The sequence below is a fragment of the Nerophis lumbriciformis genome, linkage group LG29 (genome assembly GCF_033978685.3).
Source record: "Nerophis lumbriciformis linkage group LG29, RoL_Nlum_v2.1, whole genome shotgun sequence".
In the NCBI taxonomy this organism is placed as follows: domain Eukaryota; kingdom Metazoa; phylum Chordata; class Actinopteri; order Syngnathiformes; family Syngnathidae; genus Nerophis; species Nerophis lumbriciformis.
In genome coordinates this window covers 11,110,278-11,133,547 of record NC_084576.2, presented here as the reverse complement: position 1 = coordinate 11,133,547, position 23,270 = coordinate 11,110,278, and the positions used below count along the sequence as shown (strand labels likewise).

At 39.3% G+C, this 23,270-nt stretch overlaps 1 protein-coding gene across 1 annotated transcript in view; it reads right to left on the bottom strand.

Annotated features, from left to right (window-relative positions):
• Positions 1–22,585, bottom strand: part of slco3a1a (solute carrier organic anion transporter family member 3A1a) — an 87,162-nt gene extending 64,577 nt beyond the window's left edge. The window contains exons 1-2 of the mRNA XM_061925052.1: positions 21,920–22,585; positions 8,246–8,699 (exon numbers count right to left, since the gene is read on the bottom strand). Of these exons, the coding sequence (XP_061781036.1) occupies positions 8,246–8,699; positions 21,920–22,081 (616 nt within the window). The 5' untranslated portion in view covers positions 22,082–22,585. The remainder of the gene's footprint in view (positions 1–8,245; positions 8,700–21,919) is intronic.
• Positions 22,586–23,270: the final 685 nt, after the last annotated feature.

The following is a 23,270-nucleotide window of genomic DNA, read 5'->3' as shown; positions in this document are numbered from 1 at the left end:
TGTGGATGAGGACAGTGAGAGTGAAGCACTAGAGGGCAGTGGGAGCGATTCAGACAGGGAAGATGCTGTGAGAGGCGGGTGGGACCTGATATTCAGCTGGGAATGACTAAAACAGTAAATAAACACAAGACATATATATCCTCTATTAGCCACAACACAACCAGGCTTATATTTAATATGTCACAAATGAATCCCGCATAACAAACACCTCCCCCCTCCCGTCCATATAACCCGCCAATACAACTCAAACACCTGCACAACACACTCAATCCCACAGCCCAAAGTACCGTTCACCTCCCCAAAGTTCATACAGCACATATATTTCCCCAAAGTCCCCAAAGTTACGTACGTGACATGCACATAGCGGCACGCACGTACGGGCAAGCGATCAAGTGTTTGGAAGCCGCAGCTGCGTACTCATGGTACCGCGTCTGCGTATCCAACTCAAAGTCCTCCTGGTAAGAGTCTCTGTTGTCCCAGTTCTCCACAGGCCAATGGTAAAGCTTGACTGTCATCTTTCGGGAATGTAAACAATGAAACACCGGCTGTGTTTGTGTTGCCGCAGCCGGCCGCAATACACCACTTCCCACCTACAGCTTTCTTCGTTGCTGTCTCCATTGTTCATTGAACAAATTGCAAAAGATTCACCAACACAGATGTCTAGAATACTGTGGAATTTTGCGATGAAAACAGACAACTTAATAGCTGGCCACCATGCTGTCCCAAAATGTCCTCTACAATCCGTGACATCACGCGCATGCGTCATCATACCGAAACGTTTTCAGCAGGATATTTCGGCACGAAATTTAAAATTGCACTTTAGTAAGCTAACCCGGCCGTATTGGCATGTGTTGCAATGTTAAGATTTCATCATTGATATATAAACTATCAGACTGCGTGGTCGGTAGTAGTGGGTTTCAGTAGGCCTTTAAAAGTAATGGTCAATTGGATGCTGAGGATATCTGTGTAATGTACGCTAGCATGTCTTCCAAAACATTGATAGCATAAACTGTAGGGAGCGCTACAAATGTCATCTAGTCATGTGTAAAATATGTAACCGTGGTAAAACGTCCGACAATTGGTATTACCGTTTAAAAATAAAATAATTGAAAAACTGTGATTGATAACTGCACTTTGATAAACTCACAAACAGACAAGCGTTAACTCGCTAGTTATCTTACACGCTAACATGAATACAAGACACTCACGTCTTTCCCATTAAAAAAGCTCATATCACAAGCTATACTTGCATAAATACGTTACTGTCTGAAAAACCATACCAACTAAGATATTCAATTGTGAACATTAAACCTAAAGGTTGCTGTCTTTGTAAAGAGTGATTGATCTACAACAGAGGAATATGACATGAAGGTTTTCCTGTTTTACAACTTGATTAACAAAAACCACGCTGTCGACAACAGAAAGTGAACTCGCGGGACATCACATAAACCGGACATGTTGCAAAAATTGGCGCAGTTTAATAACGCGACTTTTATTTATAGTTATTGCATGCTGTATGTTCAAATGTTGCAGTATATTGCTCGTATGTCCTTCTCTTGATGAAATAGAAACCTTATCGTTATTACAAGTAGTGCTCTTGCAATCTTTTCTTGTAAAATGTCGGCAAACTTCACAGTGCTTCTTCCGCCTGGGCGCTGCCATGTTGCTGTCTGACGTCACTATGCACATTGCGGGATGACGTAATCCTCACCCGGAAGAACCGCAAGCGATTCCAAGGAATTGATACACTGGGATCCGGTTCTGAACAAGAATGAACTTTTCCATTCCCATCCTAGTAGTAAGCTACTGTATGTGTCCTTTCTAGACAGTAGACACATGTCCTTAAATGAATAGAGGTTTTTGTAAAATTGTAATGCCATTAAAAGTTGGCACACTTCTACAGTCTGAATCGTGTGGCGTCTGCAAAGCGAATGCCATGTTAAACACGCGGCTCTCCTATTCAAAGAGATTCTTCCTCTCTAATTTCCCTCCATTGGCTTCTTCAAAGCACTCCTAAAATCCCTTTTAAATGCTTAGCAGAGACATAACGCGAGTTAGATGATGCATAGATTTAACGTTTATTGTTTGAAAAGCCACCAATAGAGCTCAGACTTTTGTGTACACTGTATATCCATCATTTGTGCTGGGGAGAAATGCGAGCCTGTGGCACATATGCAAAAAAAACCCTGCAGGAAACAGGCAAATCTTCTGTGCGGACGTTGACGGATGAATAATGCAAATAAATTGTCAGGACATGCGAGCCAATCTTGCAGAATTTCAGACAATCTCTTCCATTCATGCAGCTGGGGCCACATGACATGCCTGCAGCAGAGGGATTAGGACGATCAGCTGAGCGCGACTCAATACCACATTGTTCCCCGCTGCTCGCCGCTTGTTTTCCCTGCAAAGCTCGCTGCAGCTTATCAAAGGAGGACAGAACCAAACGCCTGCCAAAATCCAATCACTCCCAGTCCACTTCCATGCTGTAAACTGCAAGCAAATCACCCTCCGCCCCCCAGGCGCCAGAAAGTCAAGGCCTTTTTGGCACTTCTAAAGGCTCCTTTCTAACCCCAAACAAAGCGTGAGGTTCAAGCTCATGTTCGGGACAAACAAACATGACGAATGGTAATTTAGGAAATCAGCTTTGGCCTTGAAATTACCCTTTTGTTGGCAGGTCACATCTGCATTGTGTGACAAAAGGTGGCCACACGGCATGCCGCTGCGGCTATCACATACGGTGGCTTTAATTCAGCATCCATTCTTATTGTCTTTGCTGCACAACCATAACAAACAGCTCTGCCGACACATCTCTTTTAGTCCATCCAGGGTCGATGTGGCAAATTATAGCCAGTCAAACATGGAAACACACAATTATATCAACATTGGATCATGAAAAGTTTAGTGCTCTGACATATGGCTACTAAACAAACTGTGGCTAATAGAAAAATAATGCTGTTCACCAATTCCTTACAAATATACTGTACTGTATTTTTCGGACTATAAGTCACACCGGGCGAAAATGCATAATTAAGAAGGGAAAAAACATAAGTCGCACTGGAGTATAAGTCGCATTTTTTGGGGGAAATTTATTTGATAAAACCCAACACCAAGAATAGACATTTGAAAGGCAATTTAAAATAAATAAAGAATAGTGAACAACAGGCTGAATAAGTGTACGTTATATGAGGCATAAATAACCAACTGAGAACGTGCCTGGTATGTTAACGTAACATATTATGGTAAGAGTCATTCAAATAACTATAACATATAGAACATGCTATACGTTTACCAAACAATCTGTCACTCCTAATCGCTAAATCCCATGAAATCTTATACGTCTAGTCTCTTACGTGAATGAGCTAAATAATATTATTTGATATTTTACGGTAATGTGTTAATCATTTCACACATAAGTCGCTCCTGAGTATAAGTCGCACCCCCGGCCAAACTATGAAAAATACTGCGACTTATAGTCAGAAAAATACGGTATATCATCATGTCTGTGACAGGAAATGTATTTGTGCATAAAAAATATAGTTTTGTCCAGAAAATGTTTACATTGTTTTGCGTTTTTGCGTAAATTTTGCGCCACTGTTACTTTTGTGACACCTTTTTTTGCGTCTGTCTTCACGATGTTCCTTATTGGCGCTGATATTTGGTATTTTTTTGGCATCTTTTTTTTCAACTGCATCAGCAAATACTAAGGGTGTAAAAAAAAAAGATTTTCGAATGAAACGCGATTCTTATTTGTAACGATTCTTAACTGATAAAATCTAATATCGATTTAATTGTTTTTTATATATATATATATATATATATATATATATATATATATATATATATATATATATATATATATATATATGGGTTTTTCCTGCGTTCAAAATTGCGTGGCGGCCGCCCCCAGCCAGATTGATTGATATCGCTCAACAGAGCGTAAAGCTCCGGCTGTGTTGATTGAGCGATTGATGTCCCTCTGCGGCAGCTATGTATTTTAACTGCAGTTGCAGCGTTGCGCCACTATAGAGGCTATTTCTGCCATACGGAGCATGATACGGAGGGATCACTGGACTCCTACAGAACACTCCAGACTGTGCTGTGAATATTTTGTCTCTGGTAAGTAAACACAGCTAGTAGTGTTAGCTTCGTTTCCAACCTTTTCTGACTAATTATATTAGATCGATTGATTGAAGAATTTATTAGAAGTTTGCATAGGATCAGGTAGTTTCATGACGGTACAGATTGACTGTTACAAGGTCAACTAAAAGGAGTTACCCCAAGAAAGCATTACAAGCATGTCATGTTTATTTTTTTTAAAGTTTCCTCCCTGTCATAGTAACGTTTATGTTTTTTAGCTTTGCAGATATGGCAGGCAAAATCAACCACTACTTTAAAAAGCGATCTCGCGAGGAGGAAAGTCAAGAGTCCAGGTGAAACAGCAGAGAAATTAATGTAACAGACAGTTAAAATGTAATAATTCATGGTGGTGACAACATGTGGAATTTTTGTCCACAGAGCGCTTGAAGGCTGCTTCAAAATCATCTATGAGTGTCTCAAACAAAAGTGTCCCCATCACACAAGCTATGAGCCCATCATTCTCTGATGCAAGCGCTTAGTTCATTTTATCTGTCCCACAAACACCTGATACAGTCAATAAAGTACTTAATATTTTCTCGCTAGATGTAATGGATTTTTTTTCATTTTGACAGAAAGAATATATGTACTGCTTGAAATTGCATGCTTTTTAAATTTTATTAGTATCCATTATTGCAACAAATATTACAGTATATTATCATACTTTCCAAACATTTTTGTCTAAATAAAAATAAATACTTAAGTATCTGCTGACTTATGATTTTACAGAAAACTACCCATCAAATTAATAAAAATGAAATATATATTACAGTGTTCTCTACAGCATATTACTGTGAATTGAAAAAAAAACCAGACAAATTTGTTTGCACTAAAATTCTGGCGCATGGTCAGGATTGCCTCAATTTGAGCCAGGAAAAACCCTGTATGTATATATATATATATATATATATATATATATATATATATATATATATATATATATATATATGTGTATATATATATATATATATATATATATGTATATATATATATATATGTATATATATATATATATATATATATATATGTATATATATATATATATATATATATATATTTTCTTTTTCTTTTTTTTTCTTTTCCCCAAAATCTGTCCTGTCTAGTCACTTTAGTAAATGTTTGTGTAAAACTGTATCAAACAAAGCCCGTTTTCTTTTAAGTAATATAGACATTTATCAGAGCTGTTTATTTATTTATAATGATAAATAAATGATAAATGGGTTGTACTTGTATAGCGCTTTTCTACCTTCAAGGTACTCAAAGCGCTTTGACACTACTTCCACATTTACCCATTCACACACACATTCACACACTGATGGAGGGAGCTGCCATGCAAGGCGCTAACCAGCACCCATCAGGAGCAAGGGTGAAGTGTCTTGCTCAGGACACAACGGACATGACGAGGTTGGTACTAGGTGGGGATTGAACCAGGGACCCTCGGGTTGCGCACGGCCACTCTTCCACTGCGCCACGCCGTCCCTATTTATGGTGGAATGTAGTTAATCATAGACAGGGTTTCCCCTAAACTGCCTACTGCCTATACCTGTGGCGGTGGGGGCGTGGTTATGGGCGTGGTCACAATGACGTCGGAGTAATTTGCAAAATTTGCTATGACTTTTTTTTAAAAGGCTCAAAAAATGTATACATATTAATTAGTCTTAACTTTTTTATTGTTTTGCCATATTTTCAATTGTTGCTGCTTTTTGCACAATGTACTTTGTTGAGATTTTTTTCAAGTGTTTAGACTTTTAATGACTTTTTTTTTTTTTTATTAAAACCACTAGCAACAAATCTTGCATCTTCTTCTGGTGTCATTATAGAATGTAGTCGTGTTTAGAGACTACTTCTGTGTAGAGACCACTATTGCAACAACACATCATAGTAGGGTAAAACTAACCTGTCTCATGACATCATCTGTTGGCTTCCTGATGGATTGGACTCCCACATTATCTATTAATTTAACAATTCAATTATCATACGCCCTCGACATCCATTGCAGAGGATGACCCTGGAAAGTTGTTCCCTACATCTTCAGTCCCTTATCAAGGTCTTATTTTTCCCCAGCTGGGGTCTTTTGAGTTTTCCTTGCCCGTATGTGGGTTTAAATCGGGATCTTGTTGTGAGTTTAAAAAACATTTAAGACACTTGTGATTGATTAAAAAAAAAAAAGTGGCGGGAAATTTGCTCCAGTAAAATCTAGAATAATCTGCAATTGTTAGAAAGCCCACAGTTTAATGTTTGTGTTTATGCTTCACTGATGTGAGTATTTGGCGAACGCCTTTTTGTCCTGCTAACTTTGGCGGTCCTTGAACTCACCGTACTTGTGTGGACTGTGACGCAAGTTTGTTTACATGTATAACTTTCTCCGACGCTGCCAAAGAAAGACGTGTTTTATGCCACTCCTTCTTTGTCTCATTTTGTCGACCAAATGTTTTATGCTGTGTGTGAAATTGACTTGTTAGGAGTGCTAATCAGTAAGTGCATGACTGCAAGCTAATTGATGCTAAAATCCTATTTAGGCTGGCTGTCTGTACATTTTACATCATGATGCCTCGTTTGTAGGTATATTTGAGCTCATTTAATTTCCTTTACTTACGTCCTCTGTGTATTTAATTTATACTTGCATGTGTCATGACACATTATCTGTATGTAATTTTTGATAGTTGTTTGTGTGCCATGTTGTTCCAGACCATGGCAAACGTTACCCAGCTTGCCAAAGATTGTAATAAATACATTAGAGGAAGACAGACTGCTGTTTCCTTTAATTTGGACACACACATCTATACCTTTGGTTATTCTAAGCCAGTCATTTCCAGGAGTTCTCTCACCCTCTGAGAAGCCCCCGTTTTACTAATGTTTTCCAATGTTGTAAAAATGTGTAGAATAAATATTAAAATTTCAACATTTCTGTCAACAAAGACTTGCGTCAGCCTGTGACACATAGTCATTTTGATAGTAGGCTATTATAGCTAATATAGACTCTTACATCAAACCTTTATCATAGGACTTATAAAAGCTTTTAATTTTTTGCGGCTCCAGACAGATTTATTTTTTGGTTCAATTTGGCTCTTTCAAGATTTTGGGTTGTCGACCCTAGACCGTAGTTATGTTGTCGTTTCACGCTGCTTAGAATTAACATACTTTAACACATCTACATTAGAGACAAGTTGAACACAGAGGACCAGAACTTGAAGATTTTTCTACATAGTAGGGCAGTTGGCAGTTATGGGATAGTAATTACTAATGTACGCACCTGGGGGTGTTTGCTAGGTTACCTTAGTCATGCCATTTTCCTGGATTGAATTGACCACATCAATTTGAATTAGACATGCAAGCAAACAACAACAATGGAGGAGAACAAAGGCCTCCTGTGTTGGAGTCTTGAAAATGTGTTTTATCCTAAAGGAGACCGAGTGGCCCTGCTAGCCTTCAGTGTTAAAATGTTTATCCCTGCATCCACAAATGTAACCACACAGCAATCAGGAATCTGTTCAATTAATAAGCGACCTGCAGTAAAATGGCACACTTGGAGCGTTAGCTGATTTGCCCATATATAAAAGTGACAATAACCAATGGAAACTGCTGCTTAGCTTACAACCGGACCCAATTATTTGGATCTATACATACAGTGCACATCTCTACAAACATGTGCTGATGAGATGGTCTCCTACAAAGCTTTAAAAGCTGCTTGTGAGTTTAAGCTACCTTTTTTTGTATGAACAAAAATCAGCCATAGCAGCAATGCATCCCTAATCGGCCATTGTACATTAGGAAATGTGCACTGCCAGCACTTGGAACGCTCCTTTTGAAGAGCCGCATCAGCAGCATCTTGCCTTGTAGAGGGGGGTTGGGATGCTCGGGCGAAGCAAAGATATTTAACCCATTGCATCGCACCTGGCCTCCGACGCCGCACAAAACCGCTGTTAGGGAGATGAAAAATCTGCTCACCTGGCACTCGCAAGGACAGACCAGTGCTTGGGAGTCGTTATGTAAATACAGAGAGTGTTGACTCAAACTATGTCAACATTTCACCTGATAGCAACGTACGTGTGGGTGCACTTTTTCTTTGTTACAACGGCTTTATGGACTTATGATTGGAGATAAGACTTACCTATGTAGAGAGAAGAGTCTTTCTTCTTGACGTGATCGTCTATGTAAGACACCCCCAGGGGCTGCACCGGCGTTGCTCCGATGCCCAGCAGCACCTGAGCCATGATCAGCAGCAGGTACATCATGTTGGTGTTGGCCCTGTTGGCACACACGGCGTCCTCCGCCAACTGAGTGTCCTGGCTGCTGTTAGAGCACACGTCCCGCCCCAGGTCAGTCCGCCACGTGTCTCCTATCTGGTACTGGCTGGCAAGAAACTCGGGGAGCGCAGAAAGGAAGGCGCCCAGCGCCATGACGATACCACCGCACCCGATTAAACGGGGCCGGTGCGCTTTGGCCCCGAAATAGCTGACAAACAGGATGAGCGCCAGGTTGCCGATTTCGAAGCTGCTGGCGATCACTCCGACGTCGGCGCTTTGCAGGTTGAAGCGACGCTCCAAGGTGGTCAGCACGCTCACCTGCGGAAAAACAGGAGACGGTAAGAATGACAAACATTTTGGAATTCCCCATAGTGGAGAAAAACAAACATTGCCATGTTGGCCTATGCTTTTATGATCCGTCATGCAGCCTTTCCATTGGAGCAGCATTAATAACAAGCAGATCAGTTGTTCCACACTGGTGCGTCGCTGCCAACAGGCCTGTTTTCCATTAGCTGGCCAGTCATACTTCTTATTTCCATGACTTAGAAGTGAGGAACAGCTCATCTCCAGCCTTCCACCAGCTGGCATCAACACGAGCCAATCACACCATCAAATACTTCATGACATTCCAAAGTAAAGTATCACAAAAATGTATTGTCAAGTAAAATGAAGTTGTTTTTACTCTGTTCCTTGTGAACCACTGACACACCAAAACGTTTCTCAGGCTATTTTCATATCATTCCCAAAACTGTCTTTGGGACTTGAATCGGGATTTTCCATTCTCCCAGTGGCTCATCCAAACTTGGGGTTTGACTGTTGCAACATTTTTCCACTGTCCTGGTGTAATGTGTGTGGTTATTTTGGAACCGGGTCGCCTCGTCGTTGCTTAAATGTAGAAATGACCTGCCCTGGATCTTTACAGATGTGCTGTCTGCTGGGATAGGCTCCAGCAGCCCCCCTCCCAACCCCACACGTGACCTTGAGTAGGATTAAAATTGATGAATGGTTCCTTCAAAGAGACAAATGCGTAAATGAGTTCATTAGATTAGCTTGACTTAAACTAAGTTTAAGACCCTTTCACATTATTTTCAAATATAGATCTAAGAACATTTAAGTTGAAACATGACAGTCAAGCATTAATTTTTTTAGATTTCCAGTAAATATTGCTATCAGAAAACAATAAATATCAGTCGGAATGTACCGTACAATTGTAAATAAACATCGTAATATTATATTTAGGCTGTAAAATTGAATGCGTTAACTCATGCAATTAATCACAACAAATATTGCATTGACCATGTACATAAGCAGATTAATCATGCAATTCATCTTTAACACACATGCTACTTTACCTGAAAGTTGTGTTATACGTCAGTGCATAGACGAGGGAGGAAACTGGTGTTATCCCTGACAAATTTCACTCCAAAATAAACTCCAGAAGGACTAAAGATCATATTGGCAGGTTTTGAGCAATAAAAATATATACACTCAAGTAAAATATTTACAAAATATACTCTATATGACATTATGACAATAAAATATTGGAGTCTTTTCTATGTTCATTTAAATTCTGCAAGCGAGTGAATAATCATGATTAATCCAATTAAAAAAGCGTTATTAATCTGATTTAAGACAAAATTGTTTGACAGCTGTAATTAGTAGGGCTATTCCGTTTTTTGCGCCCAATACCGAAACGATCACATGTATTAACTCTACCTTTTTAAATGCATTTAGGGTTTGTGCTAATTGCAGGTTAATAGGGTTGTCCCGCTTCCAATATTTTGGTACCAGTACCAAAATGTTTTTCGGTATTTTGATACTTTTCAAAACAAAGGGGACGACAAAAATGTCATTATTCGCTTTATTTTACAACACACCGTCATAGCATGAAAAAAAAGGACAGGGTTTTTTGAAAGGCAATACTGTAACTTTTTTGTTTATTGGTACCGGTATACCGTACAACCCTACAGTGTAACAATATCAAGCGATATTTGAACTTGTTCCTTATGTAACGGGGGGCCAGCCAGTGTGGCTGCGGCAGGTGTACATTAGTAAACATCACTCCCTGACAACTTTAAGAGTAGTGCTGGATGATGCGCTGAAAGCTCGGGCTTTTAGCCCAGTGGTCAGCACGCTCACCTCTCATTCAAACGACCAGGGTTTGCGTCCCCTTGCGGAATGGGATAAAAACATGGAGCCGAAAAAGCTGGGTTACACTTATTCTCTTTAAATACATACAATCTTTTGATAAAAACAAAGTCGATAGTCCAGGGAAATGTTCAGGTAATATCCCTCGATTTGTAAACATTAACAAAATAAACAAACAACAAAAATTTAATTTAAATATCGATCTGATCACTTTAGTGGTGATCATATGCTGATACTACCCTTAATATCGACACCGACCTGATCCTTCTCTTCTTACGTGTTGTTTACTGTATGGGACAGTGCTGGCACACCAACAGTTGTTGTTATATTATTCTCTCTCAAGACTCGTATTAATATACTTATTAATTTCCTGTTAATAGCTGCTTACTTTCTGCTGTAACACGCTTCCATCTACACTTCTTAAACTTTACTAAGTACTTACAGTATTTATTAGTGTCCTTTCAAGCTAGGTTAGGTTAGCTTCTCATGGCTTTTCACAGTGTGTAACATGTTTAGTTGCCTCGTCCTCCAGTGATAATATACATGATAATGATACTTAAGATACAAGAAATGCAGTTTATTTGCCATAATAGAGGTGATTATTATTAGTTTAGGAAAGTGGTCCAATCGGCGCCACATTGTGTTTTTAGGAAAGTGGTCCAAACGGCGCCACATTGTGTATGGAAATTTATAATTAGCTGCAAGCTTCTTGTCAGCCAGAGAGGATCGGCATATGTGATCTGCATAAAAATGCATTAATCGGCAATAGCCAAACACATTTTTTTACTCTACTGCCCTACTATTTACATTAGACCACTCTTGATTTTAATGTTAGGGTATAAAAGCCAACCTCTATAAAACAGTGTTAATTTTGTTGACTAAAATTTTTCATCTTAGTAATCGTCAAAGACCTATTTTTCCATGACTAAAATAGGACGATAACGAATCACAACAAAGGCACCAAAAACAATGATGAAATTGACAATTTAGTCGACAAATAAAAACGAGACGAAAATGTTGACAGGGGCTGGGGGGGGGGGGCGCGGTACGATGCCGGTGCGAAAGCAAAACTGTATCAGGGGTGACCACAGTAAAACTCCCGACGCTTAGTATCATCCTTTTAAATTAAAATGATCAAAAAACCGAGAAATTGATAATTGCACTCTGATAAACTCATGGATTGACTGGTGACAGCTCGCCAGCTTAAATGCTAACATGAAAATATTAACATATTTCCCTACTAAGAAACAACATACCCAAATCTAAACTTATATAAACACATTTCTGTCTGCACAACTAAGCCATTCAACTGTGCACATTGATCCCACAAGCTGTGCTGTCATGGCACAGATTAATCGATATGAGAAATATATGAGACGGAGGTGGTTTGACATTGTGTGCGAGGACCACTGAAAAGAGTAAAAGTAGGACAACGCCCACCAGAAATGATACATAACTATAATAGATTTGATTTGTTACGCACTTTAAATGTAAATACTGTAAATCTTGAAGTGCTACGGTAAAAGTCAATATTTACAACTATAAAAGTTTAGCTATTAAAACCGACAAAATACTAAGACTAAAACACTAAGACTAAAACACTATCTTGTTGTGAATTTAGTTATGATGCTCTACAACAACCTTCGTAAAAGTGGTTTCAAGACAAAGATGCGTTATACTTTTTGAGTCGACTAAAATGTTGAGGACTTTAGTCAACTAAAACAAAACTCAAACTCAATCAATTTAGATGACTAAAATATGACTCAAATTAAAATAAGTTTTGGTCAATGACTATGACTAAAACTAAATTAAAATCTGTTGTCAAAATTAACACTGCTGTAAAAGAGTGAGTTTTGAAATAAGTTCTCCTCTGCAAACTTTAGAAAGCAGAAGTGACAGCAGGTTGTTCTTGTCGCTGCTGATAACACAACAGCGGTACACGGGAGGCTGATTGGTGGGAGCCGCGCGTGCTGAGGTCCTCGGGGCGTACAGAGTTGACGGAAAACTTTGGAACGAGCTGCGACGTCTCTTAGCCTCGAGCGCCACTTTCTCGCATTGAATAAAGGTCGAATTAATGCGTGGCTGGCTGGCTGGCTGGGATTTAGAAATGGCCACGTCTTATCCTGTTCTTCTAAATGATGCCAAGACTGAGGAGCAACCTGTTGACGGCAAGCTTTACTGCATCTGAGGAAGCCATCGTCTAGTCCCATCAGATCTCATCCCATTAAGGAAGAAGGCCTAAGCAGGAAATTGAGTGTGATTGACAGCCCAGCACTGGAAACAGTAAGAGTTCCTTCTCGAGGTCCAACATGCTTGTAAACTCCTGTTCTTGACATAGACCAGTCTTCCAAGGAAATAAATTACATACTGTAGGGAGGGGAAAAAGGAGTGGAGTGCATATTTGGGAGAGACCACAGCAGCTACATTTTGTCAACGTCACCGCTCAAACCGGAGATAAATGTTTAAAATGTTGCATGGCAACAAAATAAACCTCACCCAGCCGTGTGACATCCCATTACCTCAGAGATCCAAGAGGGGACAAAGAAACCCTTGGTCTAGGACTTTCTTTCAACAAGTAGACTGTGAGACAGAAATTTTTAAAGTGCTAAAATGTTACAGTTGAGCTGGAACTTTGATATGAAAGGCAGAAATTAACAGATACACATCATTTCGTGAATACTGTACTGTAAAATAGTTTGTTTTATGTATTGCTGCCAATGTGGCTATACTAAAAACTATTCATCTTGGTACTTTGCACTCAAATCTGAGATACATTATTCTAAATAAGCAATATAATCTGCCAATTGATCAACATGTCTTTAAGTTTGCTTCTTTGTAATAAAATATCTTAGTATCTTAATTTTTTAGTAGTGCAGCACAATCGAAAGCTAAAAAAACACATCTACTTATCGATTCAAGATATTGTCATTTTGCTTTAAAATGTAACGTGTTGAACTTAAATTAGGTACACCTTTTTTAATGAGGTCTTCAGGGTAATAATAAATGAGGTCTTCAGGGTAATAATAAATGAGCCAAGTGATACACTGAGTGACTCATCTTTAGCCTTAAAAATTCAACTGAATTATTGAACAACTTTGTACGAAATAAAAGACTGAAAACAGCTTAAAATGTAAATAAAACAATTATAATAATAACATAATGCTGTAACACAAGTCATGTGTCACCAGGAAAACTTCACTATGGACTACCTTATAAACAGGGTACAGTACACTTAAATGCGTGGTTAACCAAACTAACGATTGTGACCCAAAAAGGGTCACAGGTGGTCAGTTTTAACTGACTTTAGTAAGATGAAATGCCATTGTGTCAACTGTCTAATTTTAGATGACAAAAAACTCAGACTTAAGTGCACTTCTTCGACTCTTGACTGCATGTTCAGTCACCGCCGGGGCCGCCAAGCGTGTTGATTAAGTGTCTTGTGCTAATTATCAGATCGCACAAAATGAGAACGCCATGATAGCTGGGTTAGTCAACGCACTGACAGCAAGAACTCTTAGGTGCCATCATCCAATTAGTTTAGGACTCACAAGGACAAAGCTCTTGTCGGATGACGTCTTGTATGTTAGGTTTGGAGACTAATGCCATAGCCACGGAGGGTCGTGTCATTGTATTTGTCCAAGTAATTGTCCCATGTTTGTTTGAACAGGTGTCTAAACTACAAAAGCCTGTTAATAACATTACAAACTGTCCTGTAGGTTTTTCATTTTCAGAAATAGGATGAATTCAGTCAGAGTTCATTGTTAACCTTGAGGTGAAATAGACGCTACAGTATGTACAGTACCCTAAAAGAGAGTACACATAGGACTAGTTACTGGACTACTGACCAGTTCAAATACCTTTCCACGTGAAACATTATTTTTATATCAGCAAGTATAGTACGACAGTCCATTATTAGCAATGGTTTATTACCTGCATATTTTGGGTAGAGTGCCTTTCCTAACGGTGATACTGTTTTTGTACGAGGGATGTAACGATATGAACGTTTCATATCATGGTTATTGCCACCAAAATGATCACGGTTATCATTATTATCCCGGTACTGTTGAAGGTGCTCAAAAAGTACTTATACGCACATATAACCAAGTTCAATGAAGAAAAAAAAAATGCAATAAATAAATATCCACACAATATACTTTCTTGGCAGAAGAACTATGTTATATAGTAATATTGTTCTGGCTTTTTAAGAGCCATATTATTTTTATTTGAGTATTTAAATGTTAATCTTCTCCCGTTTTAATTTGTAAAAGTTTTGGTGTTTTTTTAATAATAAAGACAAAAATCTGTGTTGGGTGCGTGACGTCTAGTTCATGTGAAGGCACGCAAATTCACTTCCTGTTGTCATACTGCTTTGAGTATCGATTGATTGAGCACACAGCCTGTTGGTTTGATGTGCACAACTAAATATTCTAATTGCTCAAACAGTAATGTGTTTATACATGTTTGGATTGGGGAATGACATCTTTCAAAGGGGAAACACATTAATGTCTCTTGTTTTCATGTTAGCATTTGCTAGCTTCTGTGGTAAATGAGCAGTGTCACCGCTTCTTGACTTTATCAAAGTGTTATCAATCATGGTGTTACTAACTATGGGAATTTTTACGGCGGTTCATCGTTACATCCCGGACTGGACTTTTACAATTTTTCAAATTAGCCTATATTAGTTCAATTAAACAAGATTGCCTCGAGTAGGCTCATTTGTAGCATTTTGGCCACATTTACACTACTTGCTATGATGTCCAGTTTGGATTTGTCGTTAAAATCAGATTTTTGGATGTAGTCGTTCAAATCAGGAAAATATGCATCTTCTATTTGCGCCTAATGTGAATGGATTGCATCAGTGAACAAAACACAACATCACAGGCGGAAGTAAACATGGCCCCAACTTGTAGAGGTCTCAGTCTTGCCGCATTTGTGGAAATTTCAAGGATGTTGTGCAATCGGAGTTGACCACACTTACTGTACTTAACCAAATATTTGGCATAGGTTTGTGGGCAAGACTTTAAAAGATTTGGAAATATTGGAATTTTACTATTTAGGCTAAGATAGAAATCAGATCAGATATAGGTGCACATATGGTCAAATAAAATTGCTCTGCAGTGTTAACATACATACAGTACCAAAATTGTACTGTATCTTTGAAGCAGTGTTTTTCTTTCTTCTTTTTAAATAGAAAATATAAAGCTTTTTCTTGAAATTATAAAACTTTCCGGAAAAAAAAGACTTCATTGATGTTTTTTTCTCACACCTATATCATTTTTGCCTAACGTATGCTTATTTGTGACAATGGAACATAAACAAGCCGTTACGCTGTATATTTAAAGACTTTTTTTTTAATCTTTCCCCTGTGAGCGTTCCAAAAGGAGACAGCACATTCTCCCCTGTAAACATGACTGCACGAGTCGATTAATTTCAACCTAACTCAGGAAACAGCCTCTTGGAAAGTAAATGAAACTGAAAATAGACCCAAGTCTGACAAATTCTCTTTGTTCAAATGTTCCAATCAACACTGCAGAGGTATAGAAGTGAATGTCAGTACAGTATGTGACTAAATTACATTTTAGGGTAAAAATAATCTTTTTTTTTTTTTTTTATCTTGGAAGCTTTAAGTTCAATGATTAGGCTCTTTCATTAAAAGGATGCAGTCAACTCTAGTAAGGATTTCAAAAGAAAAGAAAGTTAAAAAAAAAGGTATTGTAGAGAAGTTTCCGGCCGTTTTTCACAATGAGACCGCAGAGAGCTACTAGTGTTGTACAGTCTATAAGAGGCCAATTTGAATGCGCACAATCGGTTGTCTCTCTGTTTCAATAACGTATGAAAACTGACAAACTAACATATTTTATTAACTGACCCTTATATGGAATCATTTTGTGTCAAATAATATGAAAATAGTACAGATGCGCCCATCAGCCAGCGATCAGTATTGGCCGATTTTCGTAAAAATGCCTTTTAATGCCAATCACTAACGCTGATGCCCTCTGGCTGACACTAGTTTTTTCAGGGATGTGAACACCCTTTGAGAAAAAAAAAGAGGAACATTGAAAAAAAAAAAAGAGGAACATTTCTATCAGCACAAAGTGCCGTTTCCCTGAAGTACATTTTTTTTAAATCAAGACTACATTTCCTTCAATTGGGTGCATTTCTACACTATATTTTACCTATAGATTTATTCTCATCTACCTACCTCTTTTGGCTGTCTCTTTGACGCGGACATGTTTTTTGTGGGTTTTATACTCCATAATTTACTAACATTATTATCATTGAAAATGTCATGTAAAATCCCAAAACATGCATGCAAAGAACACAGAAAATGTTTCTAATTTGGCAACTCTATCCTGTATCCACGTTCCCTAGGGTAATATACTTTGTGTGTTGTGACCTCTGTTTACAATCCTCATGTCGAAAAAAGACCTTCTCGCAGGCGACTGATAAATACTCTAAAACTACAACTGGTTCAGAACTAACGGATTGTAACCATCCAGATATGATGAGCAGCAAAGTAGACAACCGTCAACGGTGTGGCTCGGAGAGCGAACAGAAGTGACAACGAGTACCGTATTTTTCGGACTATAAGTCGCAGTTTTTTTCATAGTTTGACCGGGCTCCAGTGCGACTTATATACGTTTTTTTCCTTTTTTATTATGCATTTTCGGCAGGTGCGACTTATACTCTGGTGCGACTTATACTCTGAAAAATACGGTAAGCTTGCTAGATGGAACAGCGAGCGTTCAACAAATTGTGTTTGGACCGTATTTTTATTGATATTTCAGTAAAAACCATGGAAATTATGTTTTGACGCAAAAAATAATGTTCAAAAACACAGATTTCCACATTTTCGCGAACATTTTACATCCCTGATTTTTAGTGCCCCGGCTGACAGGCGGCTTTCAGCTACTCGTGTGTCTCCATACAGTGTTGAGTCGCTCCCCTAAGTTATTAATAATCACCTCCATTATGACAAATAAACTGCATTTCTTAGTGTCTTAAGTATATAATCACCTCCATTACGACAAACGGCATTTCTTAGTATCTTAAGTATCATTATCATGTATCATTATCATTGGAACATGAGTGCTACACACTTTGAACATCAAGGGTCAATAAATAACCTAACTGCTAAGATAGCTTTAAACAAATAAGTGCGTTACAGGAGAAAGTAAGCATATATTAACAGGAAATGTAAAAAGTAGATTGATAAGATAATAAACCAACTGTTGGTGTGTCAGCTGTAGAGACATGTAAGATGAGGGCAGATCGTCCATTAATTGGTGGTCTCGATACCAAGGATTGTATCAATACATGATTAACACTAAAGTGAATAGGCCGATATTTTTATTTTATCAAAAACATTTGTTGTTGTTTTTGTTATGGTTTACAAATTCAGGGAAAATACCCCAGACACAGGATGACTTTGAGGGCAAAAACCAAAAGACTTTCTAAGTTAAAGTAGTGAAGTGAAGAGAATTATATTTATGTAGCGCTTTTCTCTAGTGACTTAAAGCGCTTTACATAGTGAAACCCAATATCTAAGTTACATTTAAACCAGTGTGGGTGGCACTGGGAGAAGGTGGGTAAAGTGTCTTGCCCGAAGGACACAATGGCAGTGACTAGGATGGCGAAAGTGGGAATCGAACCTGGAACCCTCAAGTTGCTGGCACGGCCACTCTTTCAACCGAGCTATACCCCCCCAGTACCACTGATAGTCACACACACACTAGGTGTGGTGAATTTAACCTCTGCATTTGACCCATCCCCTTGTTCCACCCCCTGGGAAGTGAGGGGAGTAGTGAGCAGCAGCGGTGGCCGCGCTCGGGAATAATTTTTGGTGATTTAACCCCCCAATTCCAACCCTTGATGCTGAGTGCCAAGCAGGGAGGTAATGGGTCTCATTTTTAAAGTCTTTGGTATGACTTGGACTTTTGTTGAGTAATTCTGTACTATTGACTGTTTTGGTTCAAACTATAAGAGAATTAACTACAGTAGTTTAAATATTGTGTTAAGGTTAAACTCTCAGTAGCACTCACCATTAAATATATTGATAACCAGTAAATACATGTGGTCGGTACATGTATTATAATCAATACCGATACATGCATTTTGTTATCATTTTATCACGTAAAACAGAAAATCCCTAGAAAATAGTAGCTAATGTACATAATACTTTTGACACTTTGGTGAATTAGTCAGAAAGGGCGGTAGGTGAAAGCTACCTGTTGGACAGCCCTTCTTTTAAAGGTACACTGGGTGTGTCACTGGGGTGGTACTGCTTTTGTTTACTAGAAATTCTAATACTAAACCCTATATTGTACTCATTAATGTCACTAAACAACGCTACAGCGTTCCCCACCTCCCAGGCACCAGCATTTCTTAGTATCTTAAGTATAGAATCACCTCCATTACGACAAATAAACGACATTTCTTAGTATCTTAAGTATCATTATCATGTAACATTATCATTGGAAGATGAGTGCTACATACTTTGAACATCCAGTGGCCAATAGCTAACCTAACTGCTAAGATAGCTTTAAACAAATAAGTGTGTTACAGGAGAATGTAATCTTATGTTAACAGAAAATGCAAAAAGTAGATTGATAAGAGTCTAGTGAGAAGATAAACAAACTGTTGGTGTGTCAGCAGTAGAGACATGTAAGAGGAGGGCAGATCATCCATAAATTGGTGGTGTCGATACCAAGGATTGTATCATTAGATGATTAAAGTGAATAGGCCGAAATTTTTATTTTTCTCAAAAACATTTTATGTTGTTGTTTTTGTTATCGTTTACAAATTCAGGGAATGATACCCCAGACACAGGACGACTTTGAGGGCAAAAACCAAAAGACTTCCATCCATCCATTTTCTATCGCTTATTCCCTTCGGGGTCGCGGGGGGCGCTGGAGCCTATCTCAGCTGCAATCGGGCGGAAGGCGGGGTACACCCTGGACAAGTCGCCACCTCATCACAGGGCCAACACAGATACAGACAATATTCACACTCACATTCACACACTAGGGCCAATTTAGTGTTGCCAATCAACCTATCCCCAGGTGCATGTCTTTGGAGGTGTGAGGAAGCCGGAGTACCCGGAGGGAACCCACACAGTCACGGGGAGGACATGCAAACTCCACACAGAAAGATCCCGAGCGCAGAATCAAACCCAGGACCTTCGTATAGTGAGGCAGACGCACTAACCCCTCTGCCACAGTGCTGCCCACCAAAAGGCTTTTGTTTAGTAATTCTGTACTATTGACTTTGTTTTGCTTCAAACAATACAATATTGTTAAATTCTCAATAGCACTCACCATTAAATACATTGAAAAACCAACTAAGGGGGCGGCGTGGCGGGGTTGGGGGGGCGGTCCTGCCAGCAACCTTAGGGTTCCTGATTCGATCCCCACCTTCTACCAACCTCGTCACGTCCGTTGTGTCCTTGAGCAAGACACTTCACCCTTGCTCCTGATGGGTCGTGGTTAGGGCCTTGCATGGCAGCTCCCGCCATCAGTGTGTTAATGTGTGTGTGAATGGGTGAATGTGGAAATAGTATCAAAGCGCTTTTGAGTACCGTATTTTTCGGACTATAAGTCGCTCTGGAGTATAGGCCGCACCGGCCGAAAATGCATAATAAAGAAGGGAAAAAACATATATAAGTCGCACTGGAGTATAAGTCGCATTTTTTGTGGAAATTTATTTGATAAAACCCAACACCAAGAATAGACATTTGAAAGGCAATTTAAAATAAATAAAGAATAGTGAACAACAGGCTGAATAAGTGTACGTTATATGAGGCATAAATAACCAACTGAGAACGTGCCTGGTATGTTAACGTAACATATTATGGTAAGAGTCATTCAAATAACTATAACATATAGAACATGCTATACGTTTACCAAACAATCTGTCACTCCTAATCGCTAAATCCCATGAAATCTTATACGTCTAGTCTCTTACGTGAATGAGCTAAATAATAATATTTGATACTTTACGGTAAAGTGTTAATAATTTCACACATAAGTCGCTCCTGAGTATAAGTCGCACCGGCCAAACTATGAAAAAAACTGCGACTTATAGTCCGAAAAATACTTTACATTGAAGGTAGAAAAGCGCTATACAAGTATAACCCAATTACATGTGGTCGGTACATGTATTATAATCAATACCGATACATGTATTTCGTTATCATTTTATCACGTAAAACAAAAAATCCCCCAAAAACGGTGTGTCGCGGTTGGGAGAGCGGCCGTGCCAGCAACCTGAGGGTTCCTGGTTCGATCCCCACCTTCTACCAACCTCGTCACGTCCTTGAGCAAGACACTTCACCCTTGCTCCTGATGGGTCGTGGTTAGGGCCTTGCCCGGCAGCTGTGTGAATGTGTGTGTGAATGGCTGAATGTGCAAATAGTATCAAAGCGCTTTTGAGTACCTTGAAGGTAGACAAGCGCTATACAAGTGTAACCCATTTACATGTGGTCGGTACATGTATTATAATTAGGGGTGTCCGATAATGGCTTTTTGCCGATATCCGATATTCCGGTATTGTCCAACTCTTTAATTACCGATACCGATATCAACCGATAGATACAGTCGTGGAATTAACACATTACTATGCCTAATTTGGAGAACCAGGTATGGTGAAGATAAGGTACTTTTAAAAAAAAATTATAAAATAAAAAAAATTTAAAAAAAATTATTGAATAAAAAAGAAAGTAAAACAATACAAAACAGTTACATAGAAACTAGTAATTAATGACAATTAGTAAAATTAACTGTTAAAGGTTAGTACTATTAGTGGACCAATCATGTGTGCTTACGGACTGTATCCCTTGCAGACTGCATTGATATATAATGTAGGAACCAGAATATTAATAACAGAAAGAAACAACCCTTTTGTGTGAATGAGTGTAAATGGGGGAGGGAGGTTTTTTGGGTTGGTGCACTAATTGTAAGTGTATCTTGTGTTTTTTTATGTTGATTTAATTAAAAAACAAACAAAAAAACGATACCGATAATAAAAAAAACCCCGATACCGATCATTTCCAATATTACATTTTAACGCATTTATCGTTTATAATCAATACCGATACATGTATTCCGTTATCATTTTATCACGTAAAATAGTAGCTAATGTACATAATTCTTTGACACTTTGGTGAATTAGTCAGAAAGGGCGGTAGGTGAAAGCTACCTGTTGGACAGCCCTTCTTTTAAAGGTACACTGGGTGTGTCACTGGGGTGGTACTGCTTTTGTTTACTAGAAAATGTAATACTAAACCCGATATTGTACTCATTAATGTCACTAAACAACGCCACGGCGTCCCCCACCTCCCAGGCACCAGGCGTGCAGTGGGACCCCAGCCCCCCCACCACACACTCACTCACCAGGTACGCTCCCACGGTGCCCTGCGCCAATACGAGCGCACATTCCGAAATGAGGAATATCTTGATATTGGAGAAGCAGGAGGTCTTTTTACGGGGGGCGTCCTCTTCCAGCATGTCGCCGCCGCTCCGGTGCGGCTCCTCGCGGTGCTTCTTCACCTGCATGTCTCGCCTCACCTTCCTCCGGCGATGGAACACGCGGGGATAAGTAGCCGGCCAAAAAGTAGCTCGTTGGCGGCTTCTTAAATCCGCAGCTTCCCGGGCTCGTATCCGCTTCAAAGTCACTTGAGGAAGCTAAGTCCGAACTCCTCCTCAGTTGCACCGAAACATCGCTACCGCCTCTTCTTCCTCTTCCTCGTCGTCGTCGCGCTCGAACGTGTGCGGTTTCCACAAGACTACCATGAGTGCGTAAAGTGTCCTCCGAGGGGCGCGTACGGCCCCGCAGTCGGGGAAGTGTTTGCCGCCGTGAGGGCTCGGCTCTCGGTGTCAACTCCTCTTCTTTGCTAGCTCGCCTGCTCCGGGACTCTCATGTCTCCCCGCCCCCTTGGAAGCTCATGCGCGGGCCGGAGGGGTAGTGAGGCGGGAGCTCAGTTTCAGGGACCCCGGGGACACTCTGGTCGACAAATAGTAAGCGAATAGTTTAATGACAGCGGCGACGAATAGTTACAAAAAAACTAAGTGGACATTTTAGTCTCATTGCTCAATAAGGACGTGTGTGCTTGTGGCCAAATGATGTCATATACGCTACTTATGTGACGCAACGACGTGATTATGACGTCACCAGAAGCCATTAAAGCATGTAAATGTCAATACACGAGCTTTAAAAGGCAAAAAAAACAAAACAAGCAACCTTTGTTAAAAACGACGTTTCTTGAAAAAAGTTTTCTTTTGATCTGACAAAGTACCTTTCCTTCAAATACAACAGTTGTTTTTTCTTCAGAACTTTATTTACAACAATATGATACCAACTTTCTCTTACAAGAGTACAAAACAAACACCACCTTTCAGAACAGCAGCAATATTAACACATAAACGAACATAATGTTCTATCACGTTTTCTGAAAATTATCACTATTTGACAATTTTTTCAAACATTAATCAGGACATTACAACAAAACCAAGGTTTCTCATTGTATCCCATTGGGTTGAGTTTTTTCTTGCCCTGATGTGGGATCTGAGCGAGCGTGTCGTTGTGGCTTGTGCAGCCCTTTGAGACACTTTTGATTAAGGGCTATATAAATAAACTGATTGATTGAACTATTACAGGGGTCGGGAACCTTTTTGGCTGAGAGAGCCATGAAAGCCATATATTTTAAAATGTATTTCCGTGAGAGCCACATCATATTTTTTAACA